At 54.4% G+C, this 25,123-nt stretch overlaps 1 protein-coding gene across 2 annotated transcripts in view; it reads left to right on the top strand.

The window, feature by feature from the left end:
• The window catches only part of AK5 (adenylate kinase 5), a 153,941-nt gene extending 129,975 nt beyond the window's left edge, over positions 1-23,966 (top strand). For both annotated transcript variants that reach the window (XM_051999387.1, XM_051999386.1), the window contains exons 11-14: positions 11,884-12,047; positions 13,948-14,067; positions 18,125-18,298; positions 22,868-23,966. In XM_051999387.1, the coding sequence (XP_051855347.1) occupies positions 11,884-12,047; positions 13,948-14,067; positions 18,125-18,298; positions 22,868-22,936 (527 nt within the window). In that variant the 3' untranslated portion in view covers positions 22,937-23,966. The remainder of the gene's footprint in view (positions 1-11,883; positions 12,048-13,947; positions 14,068-18,124; positions 18,299-22,867) is intronic.
• Positions 23,967-25,123: the final 1,157 nt, after the last annotated feature.

The following is a 25,123-nucleotide window of genomic DNA, read 5'->3' as shown; positions in this document are numbered from 1 at the left end:
GAGGGTGTGGCTCAGTCCCCACTCTCCTGCAGCACAACACGATGTTAGAGGCCCCAGGAATCTCCATAGGGTCATCCTCTGTGAGGGTTCCCCCTGCATCTCCCTGCCAGTATGGAGTGCGACTCTTAGAAGCCCCTCGTGCCGCCATCTTCAGTGTCAATGTATCTCCATAATGGAGGCCACAGACTCAGCAGCCTGGTGGTGCAGTGAGCAGAGCATGGACTCGGAATGTGATTTCCAGTCTGTCCTCAAAGCTTATTAGTTCCCGAGCAGGGGAAGCACTGCCTGCCTATGTTTCCTCATCTGTAAAATGGGGATCATAACAGCACCTCCCTTCCAGGGTTGTTGTGAGAGCAAATGAGATCAGTTTGTAAAAGCACTTGGCCCCAACAGCCACAAGGGGACGCTGTAGCCAGGAAATTTGGCACTGATGTCAGGAAAACCTTCCTAACAACTGGAGCTCTGTGTGTCCTAGGGACAGACGGCCTAAGGCTGCTGGACAGATAACAGCTCTTCAGGCGTTTTGGAGCAGGATGCTTCTTTCTGCCTGGACTGGACTGGGCTCCGACCCACTCTCTAGCATCAGGAAAGACTTAGAAAAGCAAAAAGTGCCCCCTGGGAATGGATGTGACCGAGAGAGGGGAGTGGAATTGTGGCGAGCTCTGCACCTTAGGCTGCAGATCTGGAAGGCTTGAGTGAGACTGCCAGGGTCAAAAAGTCTCAGGCAGCTCCTGTTCGTGTGGGAAAATGGCCAAGCCATAGGAATGGCAAATCTCAAAAGGGGAAACAGAGAGGGCTGATAATTAGTCAGAGGTGATAACCTTACTCATTATCAGAGGTGCAAATTAGGATAACCCTCATCAACAATTCTAGGGGCAGAACGCTAAGGACCAGTTTGTGGGGAGGCTGGCACACTCATTCATTGTCAGTGGAATTGCAAACTCACACCATCTTTCTGCAGTGCCTTGGAAAGTACTTAGTAAAAATTATTCTTAAAAAATAATCATGCCCTGGGGAAAATTATCAAGTTGCAATAAAAGTCAGAGCCCTAATTAAACCTAAAAGGGTGTGGGACAACACTCTAGAAGCTGATGGTCTTCCATCATGGACCAAGAAGCCATGAAAGAGTATTTTTTAATGCCACCTGTCAAAAGACATTTGGGGCGACATGACATCATAACTGAAAAAAGACAGCCAACCCTCCCTGGCCGAATGTGACAGTTGGGAATGGTTAAATACTGGATTGTAAATCTGAGCAATCTGCTATTATGTTAAGATCTGCAAGAATGAGTAATACAAAGAAATCTAAAAAGAGTTCAAGTAATGAAAAGTAAAAACAGCAGTTACCGGTACTGATGACTGTGCTAAAACTCGGCTCCACAAAGTTGGCTTTTTCAAAACCATTTCAGATCATCGATTTCCTTTGTAACCCAAGGCACTTATTCTATTCTTCTGAAAATGTCTTTCTACGAAGGGTCTATTACACGTGACACAGGACAGGAAAAGTGACCGTGAATGAGGGGAAGACAGTCCTAAAGGGGGCCCTGTGTGGGCAAAGTCATGAATTTCAGTGGGAATGGCTACAGAGTTCAGGTAGTAGCTGGGGAGCTCAGAGGATAGAGTTCAAATCTGACCTCAGACACTCATGAGTTCTGTGACCTGGGCAAGTCACAATCATCACCTGCCTGGGTTTCCTCAACTGTAAAATGGGGATAATAGTACCTGCTTCACAGGGTATTAGGAGGATTGAATGAGGTGATATTTGTAAAGTGGCTAAATGCCATACACTATGAAAATGTGCGCTCTTGTTATTGTTACTATCATCATTTGCCTATGAGCACACCTTAAGGAGACTAATATCTTTAAATAATGGCTTTTTATTTTCAAAATACGTGCAAAGAGAGTTTTCAACACCCATCCTTGCAAAACCTTGCCTCCCAAATTTCCCTCCCTCCTTCCCACCGCCTTCCACTAGACAGCAGGTAATCCACTATAGGCTAAATATGTGCAATTTCCACATTTATCACACTGCACCAAAAAAATCAGAACAAAAAGGAAAAAAGAGAAAGAAAAAAGCAAGCAAACAATTAACAAAAAAAGGTGAAAATCCTATGTTGCAGTCCACACTCAGTTCCCATAGTCCTTCTGGCTGCAGATGGCTCTCTCCATCACAAGTCTATTAGAATTAGCCTGAATAACATCATTGTTGAAAAGAGCCACTAAGGAAACGAATTTGGAAGGTGGACGGTAGGGACATGTAAAGGGCTAAAACTCTTGAGTTCATGAGGTCGGACAACCGAGCACTTAAGGCTAACTACCAATTGGACAATACTCTATTAGCATATGTGTGGAATACGGCCCTTCCCACTATTTTGTGCTGGCTTGATCTTTGGGTGTATACAGAGAATTAGAGAGGGGATTATAGGGTGGAGTAAGACAAGCCACAGTGACTTCTGGCCGGAAGACGAAGAGAAGTGTGGAGATTCCTGTGTCCATTCCTCTCACTTCGACCAAGAATAAAGACCAAGGACTTTTGCTTATCCTGACTCCAGCTGATTCTAAAGTATCCAGGGCACTAACTCGGTCCTCATACAGACTGTGGCTGAGCCTCTATGACCCCTAATTAAGACCCGACCTTCGATACCCAGCACAGCAGTAAAGTTAGAGAAAGTCTTCTTCTGTGCTGGGTTTTACAACCAAGGACAACTGAGGTCGTAACAATACCCGATGTGTATGAGAGTTGCATCCCAAAGTCCCCAAAGCTCCTTGAGATCAGGACCGTCCTTGCATCACTGGGTACAGCGCTGTGCCCATCGTCATGCTAAGGCTTGGGAACAAAAATGATTGGCTGTTGTCCTTCCTTCTCAAAGAAGCCCCAAAAGATGGCGTGGGGTTGGGATCAAGTTACCATGTGTCCAGCTGTGGCGGAGCTGACCCACGCAGCTTGGAGGCTCTTCCACAGGTCAGGCACAAATAGGCCCGAGACCACTTGGGGTGGATTGTGTGGCCTGGGGCATCTCATGGTTTTCCTGAGCCCCTTTGGTTCTGCTTTGTCCCAGAGCACGGCGCCTTCTCGGAGGAGGGTGCGTCATGCTGGGCGCTCCAGTGAACACTGGGTGAAGGCCTGCCCTATGTGAGTTTTCTGTAAAACCGTCCTTTAGGCAGACAAACACCTGACATTTGTGTGAGGATGGCAATCAGCTCTGATGGAATAACTGTTCATGGGAAGGAACTTTACAAAGGAGAAGGGAGCTCCCTCCAGTTAGGATCTGAGTGACATCATATCGGGGAGACCGTCTGCACACCGGAGCCCCGAAACCGCCCCCAGCTTTGGGCTGTCTAGACAAGGAATCTAGGCCCCCTATATTAGGGGGAGGGGTATCTCGCTGGAGGAATATAGGACACCCAGGTCTGAGCTGGTTGGACGGAGCAGTAAGAAGAATGTTAATGCCATCTCCCATCAGCCCTGGCTGCCCACGGTCAATAATTGGCTATTAATGCGAGAGGGAAACAATCATTTCTCTCAGGACCCAGGCTCCAAAAGCCAAAGTGTGATGAGAACAGGACGAGGTGCAAGTTGTCCGGCAATGTCCAGGAACGCTCCCATGAGCCCGCGGAGGAGGAGCTCCGGCCACCTCCTCCTTACCCAGCCACAAAGAGCAGACCTGGGACCCAGGGAACAGTGGTCCCCGCTGCCTCAGGGTCACTCGGGCTTGAACCCCATGGGAACGAGAAGGAGGAACTAAAGAAGGGGAAGAAAGAAGAGGAGCCTTCCCCGTCTGTCCGGGAGGCGCGGCAGCCCCCAGCCTCCTCCCTGTCTCTGAACGCCCGACAGCCGGATTTCGGGAGGCTGGGGGAGGCGGGGAGAAAGCCGCGGCAGACTCGGGGCGGCCCCCGGGGAACAAGCCCAACTGTAGCTTCTGTCCTTTCTCCCACAGCCTAGCACCCACCCCAGAGAGTGGGAGGGGACGGGGGAGCACCCACTCCAGAGAGTGGGAGGGGGGGGAAGCACCCACCCCAGAGAGTGGGAGGGGACGGGGGAGCACCCATCCCAGAGAGTGGGAGGGGACGGGGGGAGCACCCACCCCAGAGAGTGGGAGGGGACCAGGGGGGAGGGAGCACCCACCCCAGAGAGTGGGAGGGGACGGGGGGAGCACCCACCCCAGAGAGTGGGAGGGGATGGGGGGGAGCACCCACCCCAGAGAGTGGGAGGGGATGGAGGGAGGGAGCACCCACCCCAGAGAGTGGGAGGGGATGGAGGGAGGGAGCACCCACCCCAGAGAGTGGGAGGGGATGGGGGAGAAGCACCCACCCCAGAGAGTGGGAGGGGACGGGGGGAGCACCCACCCCAGAGAGTGGGAGGGGACGGGGGGAGCACCCACCCCAGAGAGTGGGAGGGGACGAGGGGGGAGGGAGCACCCACCCCAGAGAGTGGGAGGGGACGGGGGGGGGAGCACCCACCCCAGAGAGTGGGAGGGGACGGGGGGAGGGAGGGGGGATGCGGAGCTGGAAGAAAGCTCAGCGCGGGACCGAACGCGGAGGGAGGGCTGCGAGTTCCTGCTTCCAGCGCCCTCCGGCCTCAGGAAGGGAGGGAGGGCCCTCCCGGGAGGACAGGCTGCCCGGAGGCCCCCACCTCGCCCCGGGGTCCGCGCTGCACAGCCGTTGCCACGCGGCCCGGGCCTGCAGAAGGAGCTGAGCTTCCTACCCATCCGCCGGCCCTGGCGAAAACTGGCCTGGGGCGCCCTCTGGTGGTCAGCGGGCTCCTGCCAGCGAGCTCCGGGCGCGGGGGCGGCCGCTGCTTTGGGGAGGGGGCGGTAGGCGCGCGCCAAGGGAAGGGGGCAGACCGCCTGCGGCCGCCCCGTCCCAGCTCTCCCGGAGTCCGGCTTCCGAGGCCCAGGCGGTTCCTGGCGCCCCCCGCCCCAGGTTCTCGGGGCGATCCCCTCCACTGCCCCCCGCCCCGCTGTGCTGCCTCCCAGGGAGGGACCCTGAACGCCCGGCCAGGGCCACGAAGAGGCTAAAGCTGTAGGAGCCGTGACCAGCCCCGGCCAGGAAGAAATTCTTGGGGCGCAGGCGTCAGCCCCGGAGACTCCCTTCCTTTGCCCCGCGGGCCCCCGGCCTCCCCTCCAGCTTTCCAGTTCCCAAGGCCTCCCGAGGAGGGGTGAGCGCCCGCCCACAAGGAGCCCTGAGGTCGCCCTCGGCCGCACATCCTGGCCAAGTCCCTGGGCCGCTCTGGGGCTCGGTACCCCATCTGTCAGGTGAGGGGGCGGACCGGCCGCCCTCGAACAGTCCTCCTAGCTCCGACTCTCCAGGCCACTGCAGCAGAGAGCTCCCCCCGAGGGGAGGCTGCCCGTCAGACCGCCCAGCTTGCTTCCTCATCCATCGGGACTTCGAAGACATCAGCAACTTCCTCCCAAGGTTGCACCGGGACAGCCAGGTCCTTTTCACTGGCTCCTTCCAGCCGAGTAGCAATTCCTCTCGACACTTTTTCCGCCTTTTAAAGTTCTCTTTAAGGCAAATGGAGGCATCCTCGACTGCTTTATTTTAGTGGTGAATTCCAATAATCGGATGGCTCCCATCCCTCCTGATAGGGACTCGAACTCCTGTTCTCTCGGGGTCTGCCAAACGCTTTTCTCCCATAACCCAATGAAGTAAGGCAGGTATTGTCGTCCCCATCTTACAGATGATGAGACTGAGTTCTCCCATTTATCCGGGAGTTGGAGTCCCAACAAGTCCCCTGACGACCAATCCAGCGTTCCGGAGTATGGCGCCCCGCCCTTAGATACCCATCTTCTGATCAAGGACGTTTCACCCCCACCCGGACACATGACTTCCCTGCTCACCGAGGCAACAGAGAGAAAATGATTTCGGACTGGCTCATTCTTGTAAACAGGCCGGCCCTTTCGCTTCCGTTTGGTAGGAGGCTGGGTCACATTTCTAACTCCAGGGGTCCTCCCTCTTTCCACAGAGGTTTTCCCCGATTCCCACCTTATCTTGGCTTGTACTTCCTCAAATATCCAGACAGCGGTCACAGCCACACAGACAAGCGGAAAATTGGGGCAGCATTCCCCCGAGAAATAAAGATTTCTCTGCCTTTGCGAACTGTAGGTTTGAGGGAAAGTTCCTCCTTCCTTGTGCAGAGCAGGGAACTAGTAGACTTCAGAACACTTGAGAAATACCTCTGCAAGGTCGGAGCCAAGGGCAATGACTAGAGATCCGGAAAGGGAGGCTCTGCACCTGATTAGGAGTGCCCACATTCCAGGGGTGAGGCTGTGGGGAGGAATGAGTAGCCTCCCCTCCATTTTCTTTTTTTTAATTAAAGCTTTTTTTTATTTTCAAAACATATGCATGGAGAATCTTCAACATTGACCCTTGCAAAACTTGGTGATCCAAATTTTTTCCCTCCTTTATCCCTCCCCTAGATGTCAAATAATCCAATATATGTTAAACATATATTCTTCTATACATATTTCCATAATTATCATGCTGCACCAAGAAAAATCAGATAAAAAAAGGAAAAATGAGAAAGAAAGAGAAACAAAACAAACAACAACAAAAAGAGTGAAAATACTAGAGTGTGATGCCCACTCAGTCCCCACAGTCCTCTCTCTAGGGGCAGATGGCTCTCTTCATCACAAGATCATTGGAACTGGCCTGAATCTCCTGTTGAAAAGAGCCACGTCCATCAGAATTGATCATTGCATAATCTTGTGATTGCCATGTATGATTTCCTAGTTCTGCTCACTTTCCTCAGCATCAATTCATGTAAATCTTTCCAGACGCTCTAAAATCATCCGGCTGATCATTTCTTACAGAACAATAATATTCCAAAACATTCATAGACCACAACTGATTCAGCCATTCTCCAACAGTTCCTTGCCACTGCAAAAAGGGCTGCCACAAACATTTTTGCCCGTGTGAGTCCCTTCCTCTCCTTTATGATCTCTTTGGGTTATAAGCCCAGTAGAAACACTGCTGGATCAAAGGGGATGCACAGTTTGATAACTTTCTGAGCATAGTTCCAAATTGCTCTCCAGAATGGCTGGATCCGTTCACAATTCCACCAACAATGTATCAGTGTCCCACTTTTCCCACATCCCCTCCAACATTCAGCATTATCTTTTCCTGTCATCTTAACCCATCTGAGTAGTATGTCAGAGTTGCCTTAATTGCATTTCTTTGATCAATAGTGATCGAGAGCATTTTTCATATGACTAAAAATGGTTTTAATTTCTTCATCTGAAAATTGTGCATATCCTTTGACCATTTATTAGTTGGAAAATGGCTTGAATTCTTACAAATTTGAGTCAGTTTTCTCTATATTTTAGAAATGAGGCCTTTATCAAAATCCTTGAATGTAAAAATTTTTCCTTTCTAATCTAGTCTGCATTAGTTTTGACTTTTTAACTTAATATAATCAAAATGATCTATTTTGTGATCAATAATGACCTCGAGTTCTTCTTTGTTCACAGATTCCTTCCTTCTCCACAGATCTGAGAGGTAAACTACCTCTTGGTAGGGGAAACCTCCTGCCCTTTGTTCTTCTAATTTGCTTAGAATATCACTCTTCATGTCTAAATCATGAGTCCATTTCAACCTTATCTGGGTATACAGTGTTAAGTGCGGGTCAATACCTCGTTTCTGCCATACTAACTTCCAATGTTCCCTGCAATTTTTGTCAACTAGTGAATCCTTATCCCCAAAGCTGGGGTCTTTGGGTTTGACAAACACTAGATTATTAATGATTTTGTCCTGTGAACCTAACCTATTCCCCTGATCAACTGCTCTATTTCTTAGCCAGTACCAAATGGTTGTGCTGACCATGGTTTTATAATATAGTTTTCCCTCTGGTACAGCTAGATCATCTTCATTAGCATTTTTTTCATTAATTGCCCATAATTTTGTTCTTCCAGATGAACTTTGTGATTATTTTTCCTAGCTCTGTGAAGCGATTTCTTGCCTCTCCTCCATTTTCAATCAAACCTCAAATCCTCACATAGCACCTCAAAAGTGACCCGGAGAATCACAAAATCACCACCTTAGAAGGAACTTTGGGGGCCAGCCCTGAGTCCCCCTGCTTCATCCCCAGGAGGAGCCAGTCCTCCAGCCTTTGCTTGAAGACCTTCTGTGAGAATTCACTCTTTTCTGAGTTCTATTGCACCTGGACTCGAGTCCAGTTGGAAGTTCTTCTTTTTGCTCTTGTATTCATTTCTTCAACTGTCATTCTTTCCTCGGGAGGAAAACAAAGCAACTCTTCTCATTCTGTTCAGTGACTGTCCTTCCAGCCCCTGAAGACAGCTCTTTCGACTGAGCTTCCTTTTGCATTTCTTCAAACCATTTACCATCCGGATCACCTTCTTTGGAAGCATCTTTATCTTACCAGCTGCTTCCTCCAAGGATGTGCTGAGAAGTGTTTAACAAGCAGGACTCAGAGGAGCACTATTTGGGGAATCATTCTGGAACAACTTCAATCGTGCCCCCAAAGTTCCTCCTTCATTTTCGGCTCAGATGCCTCTGGGGTGGGTTTGCTCAGTTAGATATCTTGCCGAGTTTTCTTTTTGAAAACTTGGTTTTATTCTCTGCTGTATCTCTCTGTTTTATGAAATGTTCCTGCTCGCAATCACCCATCATCCTTCTATTCAGATTTACAGAATATCGTCCATTTTAATCCAGCTGTTAGACATCTCCCTTTGTGTGTCTGGCAAACAGGAAGGAGGTTAACGGTCAGCTTGTGATGCAGGGACTAGAACTCCGGAGCTGGAGTCAGGAAGGCCTGAGTTCAAATCCATCCTCAAACTCTTACCAGCTGTGCAACCTTCCCTGCTCCCTGGTCCTTTTCCTAACTTTAAAATGCAAAGAACCATAGCACCTCCCTCATAGCGTCGTTGTAAGAATCTGATGTAATATTTGCACGGTGCTTCAGAAACCTCCAAGAGCCATAAATCACGTGGGCTTTTGGCAGTCTCACTCCTGGAACTCGCTCTCCTTGGTAGGGCAGCTCATTGCACGGGGCAGACGTCTGCATACAGTTATCCTCATCAGCATCGCCCATTTCTCCAAGAAAGCAGATGCGGGGAAGGGAGCCCTTTGCTTCACTCCCTCTGCGGCGCGCCCCTCCCAGCACCGAGTTGTCCCCCCTCCACTCCGTCCACACTGGCCCGGGTTTCTGCAGCTCCCTCCATTGCCTCCACCACATTTTAAAAATCTGAGGTGATCAGTAAGTTCTCTGTGTATCCACAATGCTCAGCGACAACCAGAGCCTTCTCTGAGGGGACCTTTGTGGCTGAATGGAGAATGGGCTGAGTGGGGAGGTTCCGGCAGACCCCGCCCTCACCCTCAGGGGTCTGAGATGGGGAAGGCTGCACGAGCGTGGGAGCAGTGTCGGAAGGGGGGGGGGCTATACTGGGAGATGTTGCCCGGGTGAAATCTGGCAACAGGTTGGACTTGGGAGATTAAAGGTGGCTGGGAGCCTAAGGAAGTGGGAGGAGAGAGGGGATTCCCATAATGGGGAAGGTTTAGGGGAAAGGCGATGACTCCGTTTTGGACATGTCGGGTGCAAGATGTCCACTGGACATTGTTTGAGGTGTCTGAAAGGCAGTTGGGGAGAGAGAGATTGAAGGCCGGCTGAGAGACTGGCCCCGAAAAGGGAGGTCTGAGAACTAACGGCATAGGGATGGCTATTAAATCCATGGGAGCTGCTGAGATCACTAAGCGAGGCAGTACAAAGGGAGAAGAGAGGAGGGGACTGACCCCGAAGTTAAAGGGCAGGATCTGGAGGAGGGCCCCTGAGGAAAGGTTAGCCAGGCAGGAAGAAAACCACAAGAGCCGGCGTTCCCCAGAGCCTGGAGAGAAGAATCAGCCAGCAGAGGGTAGAGCCAGGTTGGCGGCTCAGAGACCCTCGTCCCTCGGCAGAGAGGGGTTTCAAAGGGTCAGAAGCTGGTTTGTAGGGGGTTAGAAAGAGAAGGGCAGGAGAGGAGTGGAGGCGCTGCCTGTTGGTGGAGTCGCCGGCCCGGAGACCCCCCCAAACTGTCCTGGCTCCCTCACAGGGGGAGAAGGCCGGGTTCTCGGCCCAGACGGAGCTAGGGGAGTTTAGCCACAAGCCCAAGACTTAGCTTGTAAACAGGAGAGGAGAAGGCAGTGTTCCCTCACCTCCCCGAGGAGTTACAAGGAACAAATCATCCCAAACTGATTTCATGTCCTCTTTGACAGGTGTCTAGACTGACAAATTGGATAGAACAGTTCTGAATTGGGCAAAGTACCAGACAGGACTTTTCATGAGGGCCCAATAGAGGAGATAAAAGGATGGGGGGAGAGGAAGACTGGGCTCCCTTCGGAACCGCAAACAAGGGCTTGGCGAGTGGGCCGGAGCGAGCATCGGGGACAGGAGGACAGTGGGGACCTCGGGGGCCGTTTGGGAGGTCTGTTTCAGCAGAGCTTCAAGGCCCGGGGAGCGGATGGCAGCAGGCGGGCTCCTTTCTCCACAGCTTTGAAATGCTAAGATTTCAGAGAGAAAAGGGTCTCGGTTCCTGGTTTTCTGCCAAGGAGAAGCTCTGGAAGCTTCTCTTTGTATTTGTGCATCCACACCTAGGAAGTAACATGCGGCCATGGGTAGCTCTGTAGCCACATATATGAAATTGGGTCTGAACTTACAACTTAGTGTAGGGAACTCCCGGGGGAAATTCCCTCTACTGGCCCCCGCAAGGCGACTCCTGTCCAAGAGTGGCCATGGACGGCTGAGAAGGTAAGGGAGCCGCCGGGCTAGGCCGTGGCCAGGGCAAGATGGACGTGCCGGCCTTTTCTGGTGCTCGCAAAATAAAATGGAGTAAACAAAAGCGTTCTCGGCCATGGAGTTCTCCGCCATCGCTCAAGAAGGAGAGCAATGTGCTTTTGGCCACTGAAGCTACTTCATGGCTTTTTTAGAAAAGAAAAAAATCCTTCCCTCTATTTTCATTTGGGGAAGGCAACTTTTTCTACTGTTAAAAAATGGGTTGTTGAGTTCTTTCTAGCTTGTTTTTAAATTTGAAAAAGCCGTCACTCAGAGAAAACTTTGCCTATGGGACGGGAAAACGGCCGGAGAGGGAATCTGAGAGGGCCCTGAGGAGACGTCGCGCTGCCCTTCCTCCCATCAGCCACCCCCGGCCGGGTATTGCCCACCCTCCCCGGCAGCTCCTTCCTCGTGGGGACCCTTCTGCCCCCTGCTCGCCCGTAGTTCTGCCCTCTGCCTACAGGGCGATCCCACAGTGGCTGGGGCAGCACAGGAGCCCGCCTTGGCTCATTTCCAAGGTCCCGTCTTAAGAAAAGCAACCACCTTCGGCTGCAGACTGGCAGAAAGTCTTCCTAGGCAAGATTCAAGGCAGTTCCAGCCAATGTTCATTTAGAAAGTATCACTGGGCACTGAATGCCAAGCCAAATGAACGGTCTCTCCTCTGGGAGAGACCTGTAGAATCAATATTGTGTACATTCCCCCAAATACACCCAAAATAAGGATGAAGAGGCTGTCTTGGGGGGGGGGGATGACCAATTAGTGAGGAGAGGCACCTGTACTGGGCCTGGCCAGAAGCTGGACTGCTTCCAAGGTGTGGGAGGGAGGAAGGATGCGCCACACTGGGAGGATGGAGACCAGGAGGAAGGAAATGGCCATGGTGACCCAGAGGGCCTGAACACCGGGGTCATTAGGAAATCCGGCGGGAGCCACCCTTGCCAAGGGCTCGAAGTGCCAAAAGAAAGGGGTCCTGGGATGCCTGTTTGGGTCCTTCCTCCCCCGGTCCTGCCCCAGGACACCTGCCTCGGTCCTGCCCGGGGACGCCTGCCTCGGTCCTGCCCGGGGACGCCTGCCTGGGTCCGGGCCAGGAAGCCTGACTCGGCCTCTCCTTCTCCTTCTTCCAGGTGGTCCCGGCTCTGGCAAAGCAACCCAGTGTGAGAAGCTAGTGCAGAAATACGGCTTCACGCGCATCTCCCCCGCGGAGCTGCTGAGGGACGAGCTGGCCTCGGGGTCGGAGAGAAGCCTGCTGATCGGGGAGCCCCTGGGGCGGGGGGAGCCGGCGCCCGCGGTAAGCAGCCTGCGCGGGACACCCGGGCGAGGCAGAGGGAGCCCACGCCGCGTGGGCTGAGTTGGAAGCGCCTGGTGCCCAATTCGCTTTAGGGCCCCCCCATTTCCCCCAGGAAATCAGGCCCCCATCATCCCCCAATGTGGGACCTAGCCCGGGCAAGGAGGGTACCCTACCCCGAACACCCATCTCCCCCAGAGACACCGGTCCCCCAGCAGCAGCCAGTGTGGGATCCCGTGGGGGGAAGCAGAGGGGACCCACGTGGCATGGGCTGAGCTGGAACCACTTGGAGCGCCCCCAGCCTCGAGGGCACCCCACCCCTGCCCTCCCCCCTCCAGAGGAATCAGCCCCCTCCGACAGCCCTTTTCAGACAATGGAAAGAGAACCAGTTCCAAGCATATTCCAGAAGATCCCCGGCAAGCCAGCGGGGGCTTCAGTAGACACTAAGGTGTAGACTGTCGCCTTTCCTGAAGACCAGTTTGGGGGGAACGGGGGGACTCCTGGCCAGCGGGTACACCCTGGGAGGAAGGGGGAGGGAAGGTGGGGGCTGTCACCCCTGGGGGAGCAAAGGCACCCATGCGATAGCACGGGCCCAGATGAAAGAATTCCGACTTTTGGTCTTGGGAGTGGCTTCCACAAAGCCCCCCCGCCCAGTTTGGACTTCCCTACCTGCCGGGACGGGGAGGGCATCCTTATGAAGAAGCTCCGGCCCAAGGGAGCTCTCCAAGGGGAGCCCTGCCTTCCCTCCTGACTGGCAGGGAACCAACCCTTTCCCAGGACTGGTCTCTCCTCCTCCAGAATAACTCACCAGGTCCCAGAAAATGCCCATCGCACGCCTGCTCCCAGTTCTGAGGTGGCTCCCCACTGCCTTCAGGGGAAAATAGAAGTGGTTCCACCTGGTGTTGGTTAGGAAGGGTCTAGAGACCCCTTGGGACCCTCCCTGACTCCGCCCCACACCTCAGAAGCGAGGACTTCTGGCATTTGTCACCTCCCCACTTCTCATAAAGGTAGTCTGTCCCGTCCCCCCAGCTGGGAGCCTTGTCCAGCTCCCGTCTTCAAGGCAGTAACGGTAAGAGGTCTTCGAGGGTGACAAGGGGCCTGTCACCTCCATCTCAAGGCAGAGGAAGCCGGGAGCCCGGGGAGGCCAAGGGAGCCGAGGCCTGGGGGAGTCAGGGGCTCGGGGAGGGCGAGGGAGCTGGGGGCCTGGAGAGGCCGGGGGAGCTGGGGGTCCGGGGAGGCAGGGGGAGTCAGGGGCCCGGGGAGGCCAGGGGAGCTGGGGGCCCGGGGAGGCCGGGGGAGTCAGGGGCTCGGGGAGGGCGAGGGAGCTGGGGGCCTGGAGAGGCCGGGGGAGCTGGGGGTCCGGGGAGGCAGGGGGAGCCGAGGCCCAGGGAGGCCGAGGGAGCCGGGGGCCCGGGGAGGTCGAGGGAGCCGAGGCCTGGGGGAGTCAGGGGCTCGGGGAGGGCGAGGGAGCCGGGGGCCCGGGGAGGCCAAGGGAGCCGAGGCCTGGGGGAGTCAGGGGCTCGGGGAGGGCGAGGGAGCCGGGGGCCCGGGGAGGCCGGGGGAGCTAGGGGTCCGGGGAGGCAGGGGGAGCCGAGGCCCGGGGGAGTCAGGGGCTCGGGGAGGGCGAGGGAGCCGGGGGCCTGGAGCCCGGGGAGGCTGGGGGAGTCAGGGGTTTGGGGAGGGCGAGTCGCCAGCCTTTACTTCCCTGGCCAGGGCAGGTTCCTCCACAAGATTTATGGAGCTTAGATGACCTGGAAACTGGTCCCTCAAACTAATTTCATGTTCTTTATTACAATCAATTTAATGGCTGCCCCCTTTTCCTGTGGGCGAGCCGAGGGAGCAGACCCCCTTAGAAGGCACAGCCCTGCCTTCCTGCATTTTCAAGGCTTTCTCTTTCCCGCAGGACGCTGTCCTGGAGCTCCTGAAGGAAGCCATGGCTGCCCACCTTGGAGGAGACGCGAAGAGTTTCCTGATCCAAGGCTACCCCCAGGAAGTGAAGCAGGGGGAAGAGTTTAAGCGCAGGGTGAGGTCCTGTGATTTGCAGTTTTAATTTTCTACTAACTCCTGAAGGATGGAGTGGCCCAGAAAGAATCGGGGAAGGTGACTTCTGCCTGCTTCTCCTCCTTCTGGAGGCCGAGGTCCCGAGTCCCTTCCTGGGGGCTGACTCTGGTCTGCCCCGACCCAAGTTCTAGGAATGACCAGTGTAGATCAGAGGACCCCTCCAGCAGAGTGGCTTGGAGCCCGAGAGCCCCCAGTGTGATCTGGACCCAGGATTCAGGGGCTGTGAACTCCAATAGCAAGGGTAGCAGTCGTGATTTCGGACAAGGTTCCAATATCCATTCTTATTTATTTGAGGGTGAAACCAGGAAAATGATGTTATGCTTGAAGGATCCATTAATGATGAGCCAGGATCAGTGCCTGATGATAAATATATTATAAATCCTTAAAGGGAGAGTCCATCAAACCGCAGGAAGAAATAGTGAAATAATCAAGTGGAGGCCCTCTGTGTAAACCTGTCAGGTCTAGACAAACCCAAGAAAAAACAAACAAGCCAAGAAGTCCCTGAAGAGAATTTCAGAAAGGAGAGCGATAACAGATATCTGGTAAATACTAAATGGGAATAGAGAGGAATGTGTGTATTTCTCAACTGGGCACGGCACCTGTATAAAAAACTTGGCTACGCATTGGGGCACAAAACTTCATAAACCAATGCAGAAAAATAGAATACTAACCACATCCTTTGCAGATCACAGCGTGACAAAAAATATTTTCTTTAAAGGCACTTTGAAGAAATAATATAATTGGAGATTCACTTGATCCTGAAGAATCAAAGAGCAAATCATAGACGCAATAGAAAATCTCATAAAAGAAAATTACACTGAAACATACTTAAAACTTCTAGTATTCGGCGAACATGCTCTTTAGGGGAAGTTCTGTATATCCAAGTGCTTTCATCCACAAAAATTCACGCCTAGTGGAAGATAGCATTTATTTCATACCCTCAAAAGATGCAAAAGTTTTGCCGGCTCTTGTGGTCAGACTAACTACCCAGAGCGTGAACGGGAGCTCGTAAACTACCCTTAGGAAGGAGCCGAGTCTGGGATTCCCAGATGATTGTATCCTATGCCTGGTGAAGGTCCCGCCTTCTGCAGGACCCCTCCCACTTTCACAGCCCTGCTCTAGAGACCAGCAAGTTTTGTAGCCCTGCCCCTCAGCTCCCTCTTCTCTCCAGCGGGTCTCTCTTCTCCACAGTATCCAACATAGCCCCTTCCTAAGGGGTTGACTTTTAAAGCAACCCTGTGACTAGCAAAACTACCAAGGCTCGGGGCTGATGGGCTTTGGACTGCCTTCCCATCATCCGTGCCCTGAGAAATAACTCAGCCAAAGGAAGGGAGAAGGGGCGTCCTGCATCCCTTGTTGTCTCATGGCTGCATTTCCTTAAGGACTTTCCTCCAGGTCTGTGGATCACCCAAACAACCCTCCATTCTTCCCAGGAGCCGTGTTCGTTAGGCCCCCGTTCTTCCATTCTTCCACAAACACGGGTCACTTTGGAACTTGAAGTAGCTCTTGGGGTCACCGGGAACACCTAAGAAATCTTTCTATGAGCAACAGAAGGATGGAGTCTGAGCGGGACTTTCTAGGCAATATCCCTTATTCCAACTAGGAACATGGGCCATAATGGCTCCTGTGAGGCTTAAGTGGCCAGTCCAGGCAGGCCCGTGTGCTTCTGTCCTGAGGCAGAGGCTTCTCCCACAAAGCAGTTCTAGGGGTCAGAGTACCCCACTTTGTAACTCCAAAGGATCCAGTGTCTCTTAGGCAACGAGTAGCTGGGAAAGTAGGCTCTCCTGCAGACTTTGAACGGGGGAAGTGTCTGCAACTGCCTTCTGAGGCTTTTCTTTCCTCCCAGTCTGAAAGGGGTACATCCCTCCCCCGAGAACGGTAGCCTTCTCTCTCTCGGAGACATGATCCAACCTGCCCTTCCTCTGATTGGAAGCCCGGCTTTTGCCATGCTGCTTGGTTAAAATAACGAGGGAGGAAGTAATTGCTTTTCAGAAGAAACTCCTGCTGTGAAGAGAGCTTTTGAAAACAAGTCTGGAGTGTTCCCATCGAGGTGCAAAAGCACCTCAGTGTGGCCCCCATAGAAACCCTCCTACTCACAGATGGGAAAACTTGGAAACAGAATTTTCCAACTGGTTGACAAATCTTCCAAATGGAGACTTCCGGCGGCTTTGGACCCGCATGTTAAAAACATCCAAGTGCATCATCACCCTACCCTGAATTTATAAGATCAGATTGACAAGAGGGGAAAGAGGCAATTTCAGCACAGATCTTTGCCTAACTTGGAGAAGGGCCTGAAAAAAGAATATTATGATTCAACACATTCTGACTGTTTTTGTGATTACCTTTTCCAGCTCTGACAGTTTTTAAAGAAAGTTTTCAACTTCTTATTTGAATTTGATTTAAACTTTTTAATTTCATTTTGAATAATTTTTTTAGATTTCTTACTTAAAATAAGGTTTTAGAAGCTTTGAACGAAATTGAATGTAAAACCAGACATTCGAATCACCATATACCAAAGTATGAAGAACATGATATTCAAAAATAATGAATCAATTACACTGCTCTCACTAAAACCATTACTTTTTTCTTTTTATGAGAATGAGTCAAGAACTGCCCGTGGTCCCCTCAGGGCATCCCCCCCAAAATGGCAGCCCTCTGTGGACATCTAATCTGATTGACACCTGGGGAAAGGGTCCGGCTCCCACTCACCTGATGGTTGGTCCTCCACTCCTCAGGGACCTCTTGGATCGCTCTGGGTGTGGGGCAGCTATTTCGATTTCCAGCCTGAATTTTACCCACAAGTCCTAGCTCTGCCCCCGGGGTCAAACTGGTTTCTGGCGAGGCCGCCTTTAAATCCTTGAAGACTGTCCTCATGGGTTAGAATTGGTTCTAATCTACGCTCAACCTCCCCCAAATCCTCAGTTTATCCTCCAGTGTCAGGGACCTAATGTGCCTCCCTTCCTGGCTGCCCCCTCTGGACACTTTCCATTGGAGCAACGATCTTTCTGTCTCATTTTCTAACTGGCCAGCCCTGGAGAGGGCAAGGCTGCCGAGGTTGGAGAGGACTCGCTTTTGTCTTCTAGTCTTGCGGCTGCATAATACAGTGCTTGGCACACAGCAGGTGCTTCATAGATGCTTCCTAGGTGAGGGACTGAACCTGGCACACAGCAGGTGCTTCATAGATGCTTCCTAGGTGAGGGACTGAACCTGGCACACAGCAGGTGCTTCATAGATGCTTCCTAGGTGAGAGACTGAACACAGACTGTTCTCACTGGGCTGGAACAGAATGGAGCCATCTCTCTCGCTCTAAACCGTGGAGACTACCAGGAAAACAAAAAAACAGTCCTGGTCCGCTCTGCCACACCCTGAGGCAGCTCTTCCTGGCCCCCCAGGGAGCTCTGGGACCCCCACTTAGACCATCAGCGGTCTCTCGGGAGGACTGTTGGGTGCAGGCGCCTCCCAGAGCTCAGCTGCTGGTGATCTGAAGTGGGGGAACACTCCCCCCCAAAAGGCGCTTCTGTTAACCTAGAGCTCCCCACAGGGGCCGAGGGGGAGGCGCCGTTCCCGGTATTTTTCACACCTCACTGTCCCCAGAACGAGGTCTCCCCACGCCAGGCCCAAGACCAAGCTCCGACCCCCGAGGCCGGCGTGAGCGGACGCCTATTTCCCAGAATCCTCCCAGTCCACACGTGGCTGGCGGTTCCAAGAACTACTGAGGCCCGGGAGAGCCTGAGGAAGAGGGGACAGACCGAGGGAGGAGTCTGCTGCACGCTCACCGAGAGCTCCCTCAGCTTGCCTCCTTTCTGTCCTTGGACTTGGGCCTGGGTTCAAAGCCGTGTCCATCAGCTCACATCTGCCCCGCTAAATTCTGAGGTCCTTATCCCCCCCGGGGGGCCCGGGCCCTTGCAGAGGTCTAGGAGCTCCCCCCAGAGGCTGTAGAACATTCTCCCTGAGCGGGGAGGGGAGGTGGGCGCGGGGGCTCCCCCGCGGAGAGCTGAGAGCCCCCCCTGTGTCCCCAGATTGGAGATCCCCACCTGGTGATCTGCCTGGAGTGCTCCGCGGACACGATGACCGCGCGCCTGCTGCAGCGGAGCCCCGAGACCGGCCCCGAGGCCGTCACCAGCCGCATCCGGACCTACTACCAGGCCTCCGCCGCCCTCATGGCCCTCTACGAGAAGGCACAATTACACAAGGTGAGTGGGAGCCTGCTCCCCGGGCGGCTGGCCGCCATGCGGGGGCGTGGTTGTCGCGGTCTGGGGCCAGAGACGGAGCTGGAGCGGACTCGGCACCAAAAGAAACGGCCCGGCGCTCGGCTGCTCCCCAAGCTCCCCTGCCCCTGTCAGCTCTAGAATTCCCAGAAACTGCCTAACAAAGGTGGGAGCCATTGGTTGGCCTTTGGGGCACTGAAGGACACACCCAGGGAACAAAGGCAGCTTCTTCCAGTGATGGGGGGGGGAGGGGGGAAGGGGAGCTCATTACCAGAAGGGAGGTACTTGCCAAGGGACAGTGGATGGAGACCAGAGGCAGGAAGTCCTGCATCCAAACCTGCATCCAAGGGCCCTCACCACTGAATGAAGAGGCCACCACGGCCCCTCAGCCTCCTGTATCAAAGTCCTTTGTCCCCCCCAAGAGGAAAGGCTGATCTCCCCAAGACCCCAGCAGCAGCTCTGACCTTCAAGGACCAGCTGGAGAGCAGGCGACTCATCGTGGGGTCCAGCACCGGGTGCCTTCAGGTGCCCCCATTGCTGCCGGGTGCCCCCATTGCTGCCGGCGTGTGCCACCAGACACCCCAAGTGCTGCTGGGAGCTCCGAGTGCCCCCAGGTGCCCCCAGTGCTGCCGGGAGCTCCGAGTGCTGCCGGGAGCTCCCAGTGCTGCCGGGAGCTCCCAGTGCCGCCAGACGCCCCACTGTGCTACCAGCCCTTGTGAATCCATGGATCTTGCTGAGAGAGAAGGCGGAGGGCCCTTGGGGCCCGGATCCCACCTCTGACACCATAAACAAGTCTTCCTCCCCTCCAGACGCAGCCTCCTTACAATCAGTAAGCCCCAAAGTCAAGGCTTAATGTTTAGTTATGTGACTCGGTGGGACTCTAGTGATGGAGAGGACTTTAGGAATGCAGAGAGCTGGCGTTCCCCATGGGCCAGAATCCGCCAGCTTAAACAGTCACTGGGGACCTCAGGAAGTGCTGGGTCGTGGACAAGTGACGAGTGAGCGGGGACTGACACACAGGTATCCAGCATCCCCCCCCCCACAATGGCCACCCTCTGGGGGCATCTAGTCTCACCCCAGGCTGGGCCTTTGGCCCCGAGCAGCCCGAATCAGTCTAGAGGAGCTTCCCAAATTAGCACAGGAATTGCAGGATGGGGAGAAGCCCTTGGAACTCTGGATGATGGGCTCCATGGTGCAGCATGTAATCGGGAATAATAAGTGACCTAGCGCTTTACACTTGACAAAGGATCTCCAAAACATTAACTCATCTTATCCTCCCAACAGCCCTACAAGATACGTACTGCTCTGATTCCCATTTGAAAGATGAGGAAACAGAGGCAGAGGTTAAGTGATTGCCCAGGATCGTGCCCAGTACGTGGGGCTGAATTTGAACGCGTCTGTTGGAAATGGCGTAGCTGGGACATAAGTGAGGGCCCTTGAAGCACTCCCCTTTGGGGCGCCAGGGAGCACTTATTCACTTTGCCACCCCATTGTCTTATACTTGGATCCCCAAACCTGGTCCAGCAAGAGAACAAAAATGTGGCCTTGACACACCTGAGCCCAAGCTTGCGGGCGCGGGGGGAGGCAGTGGCCCTGTTCCCTGCCGGGAGGGTCCTATTTAAAGTGCCACTCGCAGCCCCGCTTTGGGAGGAGGGCACGGCCAACCTGAAGCAAGGGACAAGCAAGATGGAGAAGGCTGTTTGGTGCTGAGGGGCCTGAGGAGGCTAGCCTACAAAAGGGAAGACTCGGAAGGGAAACGGCAGGCTTTCCTGGAGAAACGGCTTTTTTTCCCCAATAAAAAGGAGGGGGGAAATAACTACTTAATGATTTTTAAAGAAACTTACTTTAAAATTTTAGTTTTAATTTAATTAACAAAAAATATTAGAAGAAATCTTGGGAGACAGTATCTTCAAATAGAGGCTATGGGGGAAATCTGTTTTCAGGGGTGGGCTAGCCACTGGGATTGCTTTCCAGGCCAAAACGCCCTAGTTCTCCATAATGTCGTTATTCTGAAAATCTATCCTGTGTACCCAGGATGAAAAACTACTCGGATATTTAGTGCAGGAAACCCGGCAGGTGAGAGTCTGGAAGAGCCCTCAGAGGCTCGGAGCCCCAGCTACCCTTGCCTCCTAAAATTAGGAAAGGTCAGGGATGGAGGAACTGGTCTAACTGCCGGACTTTGCAGACGAGGAAGCTGACCCACAGAGGGGAAGCAATTTGTCCAGAATGAAAGCCAAAAATAAGTCGGGATCCAAACCCAGGATTTTTACTCCAAGTCCAAAGATCACTCATTCTTTCTTTCTTTCTTTCGTTCTTATCTATTTGTTTATTTATTTATTACCAATACTTTTTGTTTTGACGTGAGACATCCCAAACACAACGCCCCCAAAGGCAGTTCTCCAAAAGGCTTTCAATTCTACCTCGGATATGTCCGAAAGTTTCCAAAAATCAGACAAATAATTAACACTTGCCTGTAGAAAAATAACTCGGAAGGCGCACTGTCAGCGGGTACCAGAAGAGACAAAAAGAAGGCAGAGAGAAAGCCCTTGGACTAAGACCAAGGAGACTCGACCCCAGAAGAGCCACATGGAAGTCCACTGTGGCAGAAAACGGAAACGAGATAAAAAACAGAAGCAGAAGACTCGAGTGGGGAAGGGGTCACTTTGCCACAAATCATGGAAAATTAAATTTCCCTCAGAAATCAAACCAGGAAACAAATAGAAGGGAATTAACTAAAATTTCTAACTGGGACGTTTATCCATTGGCCACATGTTTTCTCCAAACAGTCTGCTTGCTCCAGGGATCTTGTGAATGTGAGGGGAGAGGACACCCTTACTTTGGGCGCTTGGTAACTAGCCTTCCTAATTGTTAACTGGCTGATAATCAAGGGGTGAGCGATGGGGGCTCAGGAGCTACAACACTAGAAATCTCCTTCATGCTCTAGGAATCCAGGCCATCAGTACAAGTGAAGATGGAGGAGGAGGAGTTCAGTCACCACATCGAAGTCTTACCTGGGCCCCACGCGCGCTTGTTCCTTTGCCTTCCCTCTGCCTGAGGAAGAACACGCGCCTTTTCTCCGTCTGCGGTTCCCTGTCGTGGGGCTGCTCGCTGTGTTAAATAGTGTGTGATTAAGAAACTTTAGGGTTCGGATGGGCAGGTGGTAAGACACACTTAGGAAGACAGTGTTTGGTGCATTTACAGAAAAGGCAAAGGCCGGCAATTTGCGGCCGCGGCAACAATAGCCAGCGGGCCCTGATTCGGATATAATTCTGGCAACACCAGCGCCGGTGGAAGAAGTAGTAGATTTGGCGGAGCTGTCGGGCTGGGAAAGTCCCCGGCCGAAAATCTGTTCCCTGGGTGAGATTGCGAGGCTAGTAAGGTGCGCTGAGGAGCCCCACCTCCAGGGATCCGTCAGGATTCCTCACTTGGCTCTGGCCCGGGGGCCCTTAACGGCCAACAGGTTACAGGAACTCGGCCGAGGGAGGACCCCCAATCCTTCCTGGCTTCCAGCCCGCGCCCCGGACTAATCGGACTAATCGGACTGGGGTTCAAGTGCTCCTTTAGAACTTCTAATCCGGACAAATAGCCTGGAAGGGGCGATAAAAAGGGGCGGTCCCAGGTAGGACATCCGGGGGGCGTGGTGATGGGTCCGGGCTAGTACAGACAGAATTCTATGCAGATGACGGTGCCCTGGAGCCAGGGCCTCTGGGAAGGCCCCAGTGCTCCAGGCTCGGCAGTCTTGGGGTTCTCGCTGAACTTCTGGAAGCTCTAGGAGAGGCGCGCTGGAATGCGTCGCTGGGACACGAGGGCCTTTCTGAGCGGCTCCCGGTGTTTTCCCCCAAACCCTATCACGGGGCCACAGTATCGGAGAACTGACGTAGCCCTTGTCGAGGCGCTTCACAAAGATTTCATCTGATCCCCACAACAAACGTGGCAGGGCTCCCCAGTGCACAGGCCAGGCAGGGAAGCAGGGGGGATTTCTCCCCACCCCCCTCACACCCCAAGTGACAGGTCACTTCTGCCACCGAGTTTTGGAACAAGACAATCAGTCATCCTCGGGGTGAACCCATCGGCTAATGACAAGCGTTTCCATCTCACATTAAGGTTCAACCAGAACTTCATACAAGTGGTTTGAGCCTCACAAATGAGAGGGGGGACCAAGATTCTCATCCCCATTTGTCAGAGGGGAAAATGGAGGCCGGGAGAGGCCGGGTTCACACCCGGCTCCGTGCACTCGGCCACAGAGCAGCCTCCTCACTTCCGAGCAAGTCAGTCCCAAGGATGTTGTCGCTGTAAGGGAATTCGGGCCCAAGGTCAGATGGGGAGCATGTGGGGTACCGGGCGTTTCTGAGGGGCCTCCTGGCCAGGGACCCAAGACCCTCCCATCGTCCCCTTTCTCCCACCCCACGCGGCTCTGAGGGCCTGTGGCAGACCGAGGTTTCCTCCAATTCCCAGGTGTTTCTGGGGCAGAGTAGGAGCAGCCGCTGTCCCTTAGGAGCGGGAAATCACTGGCTTTAACAACCCGACCTGGTCTGTTTTTTCCCCACATCGCAGATCAATGCGGAGGGGAGTCCCGAGGAAGTGTTTCTGCACGTCTGTACCGCCGTCGACTCCCTCTTCTGAAGGCCGCGAGGGACTGACGCGCCAGCGCAGCTCCAGGCTCCGTGTCCGGCCCAGAGCACGGCACATGTACAAAGCTCAGCCTCTCACTCCCACAAGCGAAGGGGAGCCGGGGTCAGCGTCTGCTGTACCCGACCCTGGCCAGTCTCCTCTTCGGTTCCCCCACAGACCACCCACCCCGTCTCTCCTTTCTCCGCGAGTTTCCAGGGCCCAGGGATCGGCGCGAGCTCAGGCGGGCGGGCAGAAGGGTTCCCCCGGCGCCGCCCGAGGCCGCGCTCCAAGAGGCTTCCCCCGTCGTCATCGTGGTCCCGAGTGTCGCTGCGGGCTGTGGAGGACCCTGCTCAGTAATCTTTTTCCTGTCATTCAGTGCCTTCACGTTCCCCTTCCCCTCTCCCTCTTCTCCCAAACGTGGAGCAGTCCAGCAGCCGGACAAGACCCGGTCACCGTGTCAACAGTAGAAAGGGAAAAGCTGCTGGCGGCCAGAGGCAGCTGTGGGCCGGAGTCGGTCCCAGAGGGGGCCGGCCCTCCCCAGGAGAAGTTGATGGGGTCACGGGTCCGGCCTCTTGCTAGAAATAGCCCCAGACTCGGGAACGTGGTGGGCGAGGATTTCCTTCCTTCCCAATGGCACCAAGATGGGCCCTCAGCGCCTGCCTTGGAAAGCCTGGCCCAGAGAGCTTCCGAAGGCCCGAATCTGTGGACCTCGAAGGCACGGCCCCAGGGAGGCGCCACACAGACGGCCTTCCATCAGTCCCCCCTGCCGCTGCTCAGCCCCTCACGTGCTCACTAGGAGAAAGGGCCTCCCCACGGAGGTTCTGGAGTAGGTGTGGCTCTTGGGGCCCCCCTGCACGCCCCCCAGGAAGACCCCGCCATGTCCTCTGTCCAGTGTCGGTCCCTGCCGGCCCGGAACCCCGGCTTGCATGCGCTCTCTCTGCTCGCTTCCTCCACCATTTCTGGTGGGGCAGATCTACATTTCTAAAGCCGCCTTTCTTGTAATGACCTGTGGCTGCCCAATAAAGTTAAATGGCAGACCTGAGAGTTGGGACTTCCTGGACATCATCGTGGCCGGGGCGGGAACTCTGAGGGAGGGTGGGAGGGCTCCTCACAAGGGCAGGGGGGAGAAGTCTCCAAGGGAGGGCCGGACAGCCCTGGGCTTCTTAGGAGAAGTTCTCAGAGCCCCTTCCTCCAACTCTGTCCCCTGCCCTTGGGGGCTTGGGACCAGTCCCTTGGGGTGCCTTCAGCACTAGAAGGATGGTGTTGGTAGGGGGAGGGGCTCGAACCACAACCTATGACCTGAGACCGCTGTGGCCCCGGGCCCAGAGTCTCACTGAACACTCCGGAGAGGGCCCCTCTTCCCCTTGGCTCTGATGAGCTACAGCCTTCCCTCACCCAACCCCGCTATCATGCCCCCGGAATTCCCACTTGGACGGCTTAGAGCTCCGGCCCCGATTTCCCATCCCGGCCCGAACTATTCCTCCTCTGCTCCCTGCCTCAATCAGGACCGATCTTCCCAGACTTGGTTTCCCTCAGCACCGAGGCGGGAAGTTCCATCTGATCACAACCTCAGCTAACACCTCGGTAAACGAGGCTCGTTAGGTCCCGTCCCACCCTGGATGGGACCGACATTTGACTCCCCAAACACTCCCGCAGCTGCGGCCCATTCCCCACACATGGGAGCTTTGTTCTGACAGCAGTTTAGGAGGAAAAAGCCCTGGACTGATGACTGTGGTTCACTGGGAAAGCCCCAGGCTCTGAATTCGAATCCCAGCTCCACCGAGCACAAGGAGTGGGGCTGCGAACGGTCGTTACAGAGCGGAAGGCGGGCCCTGCCTGGCGCAGGGAGCAGAAGCAGAATAGTTCGGGCCGGGCCGGGGGTGCCGGGACTACTCTTCCAAATCCGCTTCTACCAGAACAGGGAGCCCGCTCATTTCCAGGGCCCAGCTTGGGGAATTTGAATTCTCGGGGCCCATTAGCTAGTCTGTCCCGAAATTCTGGGGTGGGGAGAGACTCCCCCGCCACAGGGACAGCTGCCCAACCCCCGGCAAGTGTAACTCCGCCCCTTCAGGGATCCGAGACTTCCCTTGCCCCCAGCTCTAGGAGGATAAAGTGCGATGGACCCAGGGGATGCCATCAGGGAGGATCCCCACTCCCGGGGTTTGCCGGATGGAGTGACTGGCGTGTGCCAGAGGAGGT

This window comes from Antechinus flavipes, chromosome 4, assembly GCF_016432865.1.
Source record: "Antechinus flavipes isolate AdamAnt ecotype Samford, QLD, Australia chromosome 4, AdamAnt_v2, whole genome shotgun sequence".
Taxonomy (NCBI): domain Eukaryota; kingdom Metazoa; phylum Chordata; class Mammalia; order Dasyuromorphia; family Dasyuridae; genus Antechinus; species Antechinus flavipes.
Note: the sequence above shows the minus strand (reverse complement) of the source record. Positions and strands in the feature narration are given on the sequence as shown.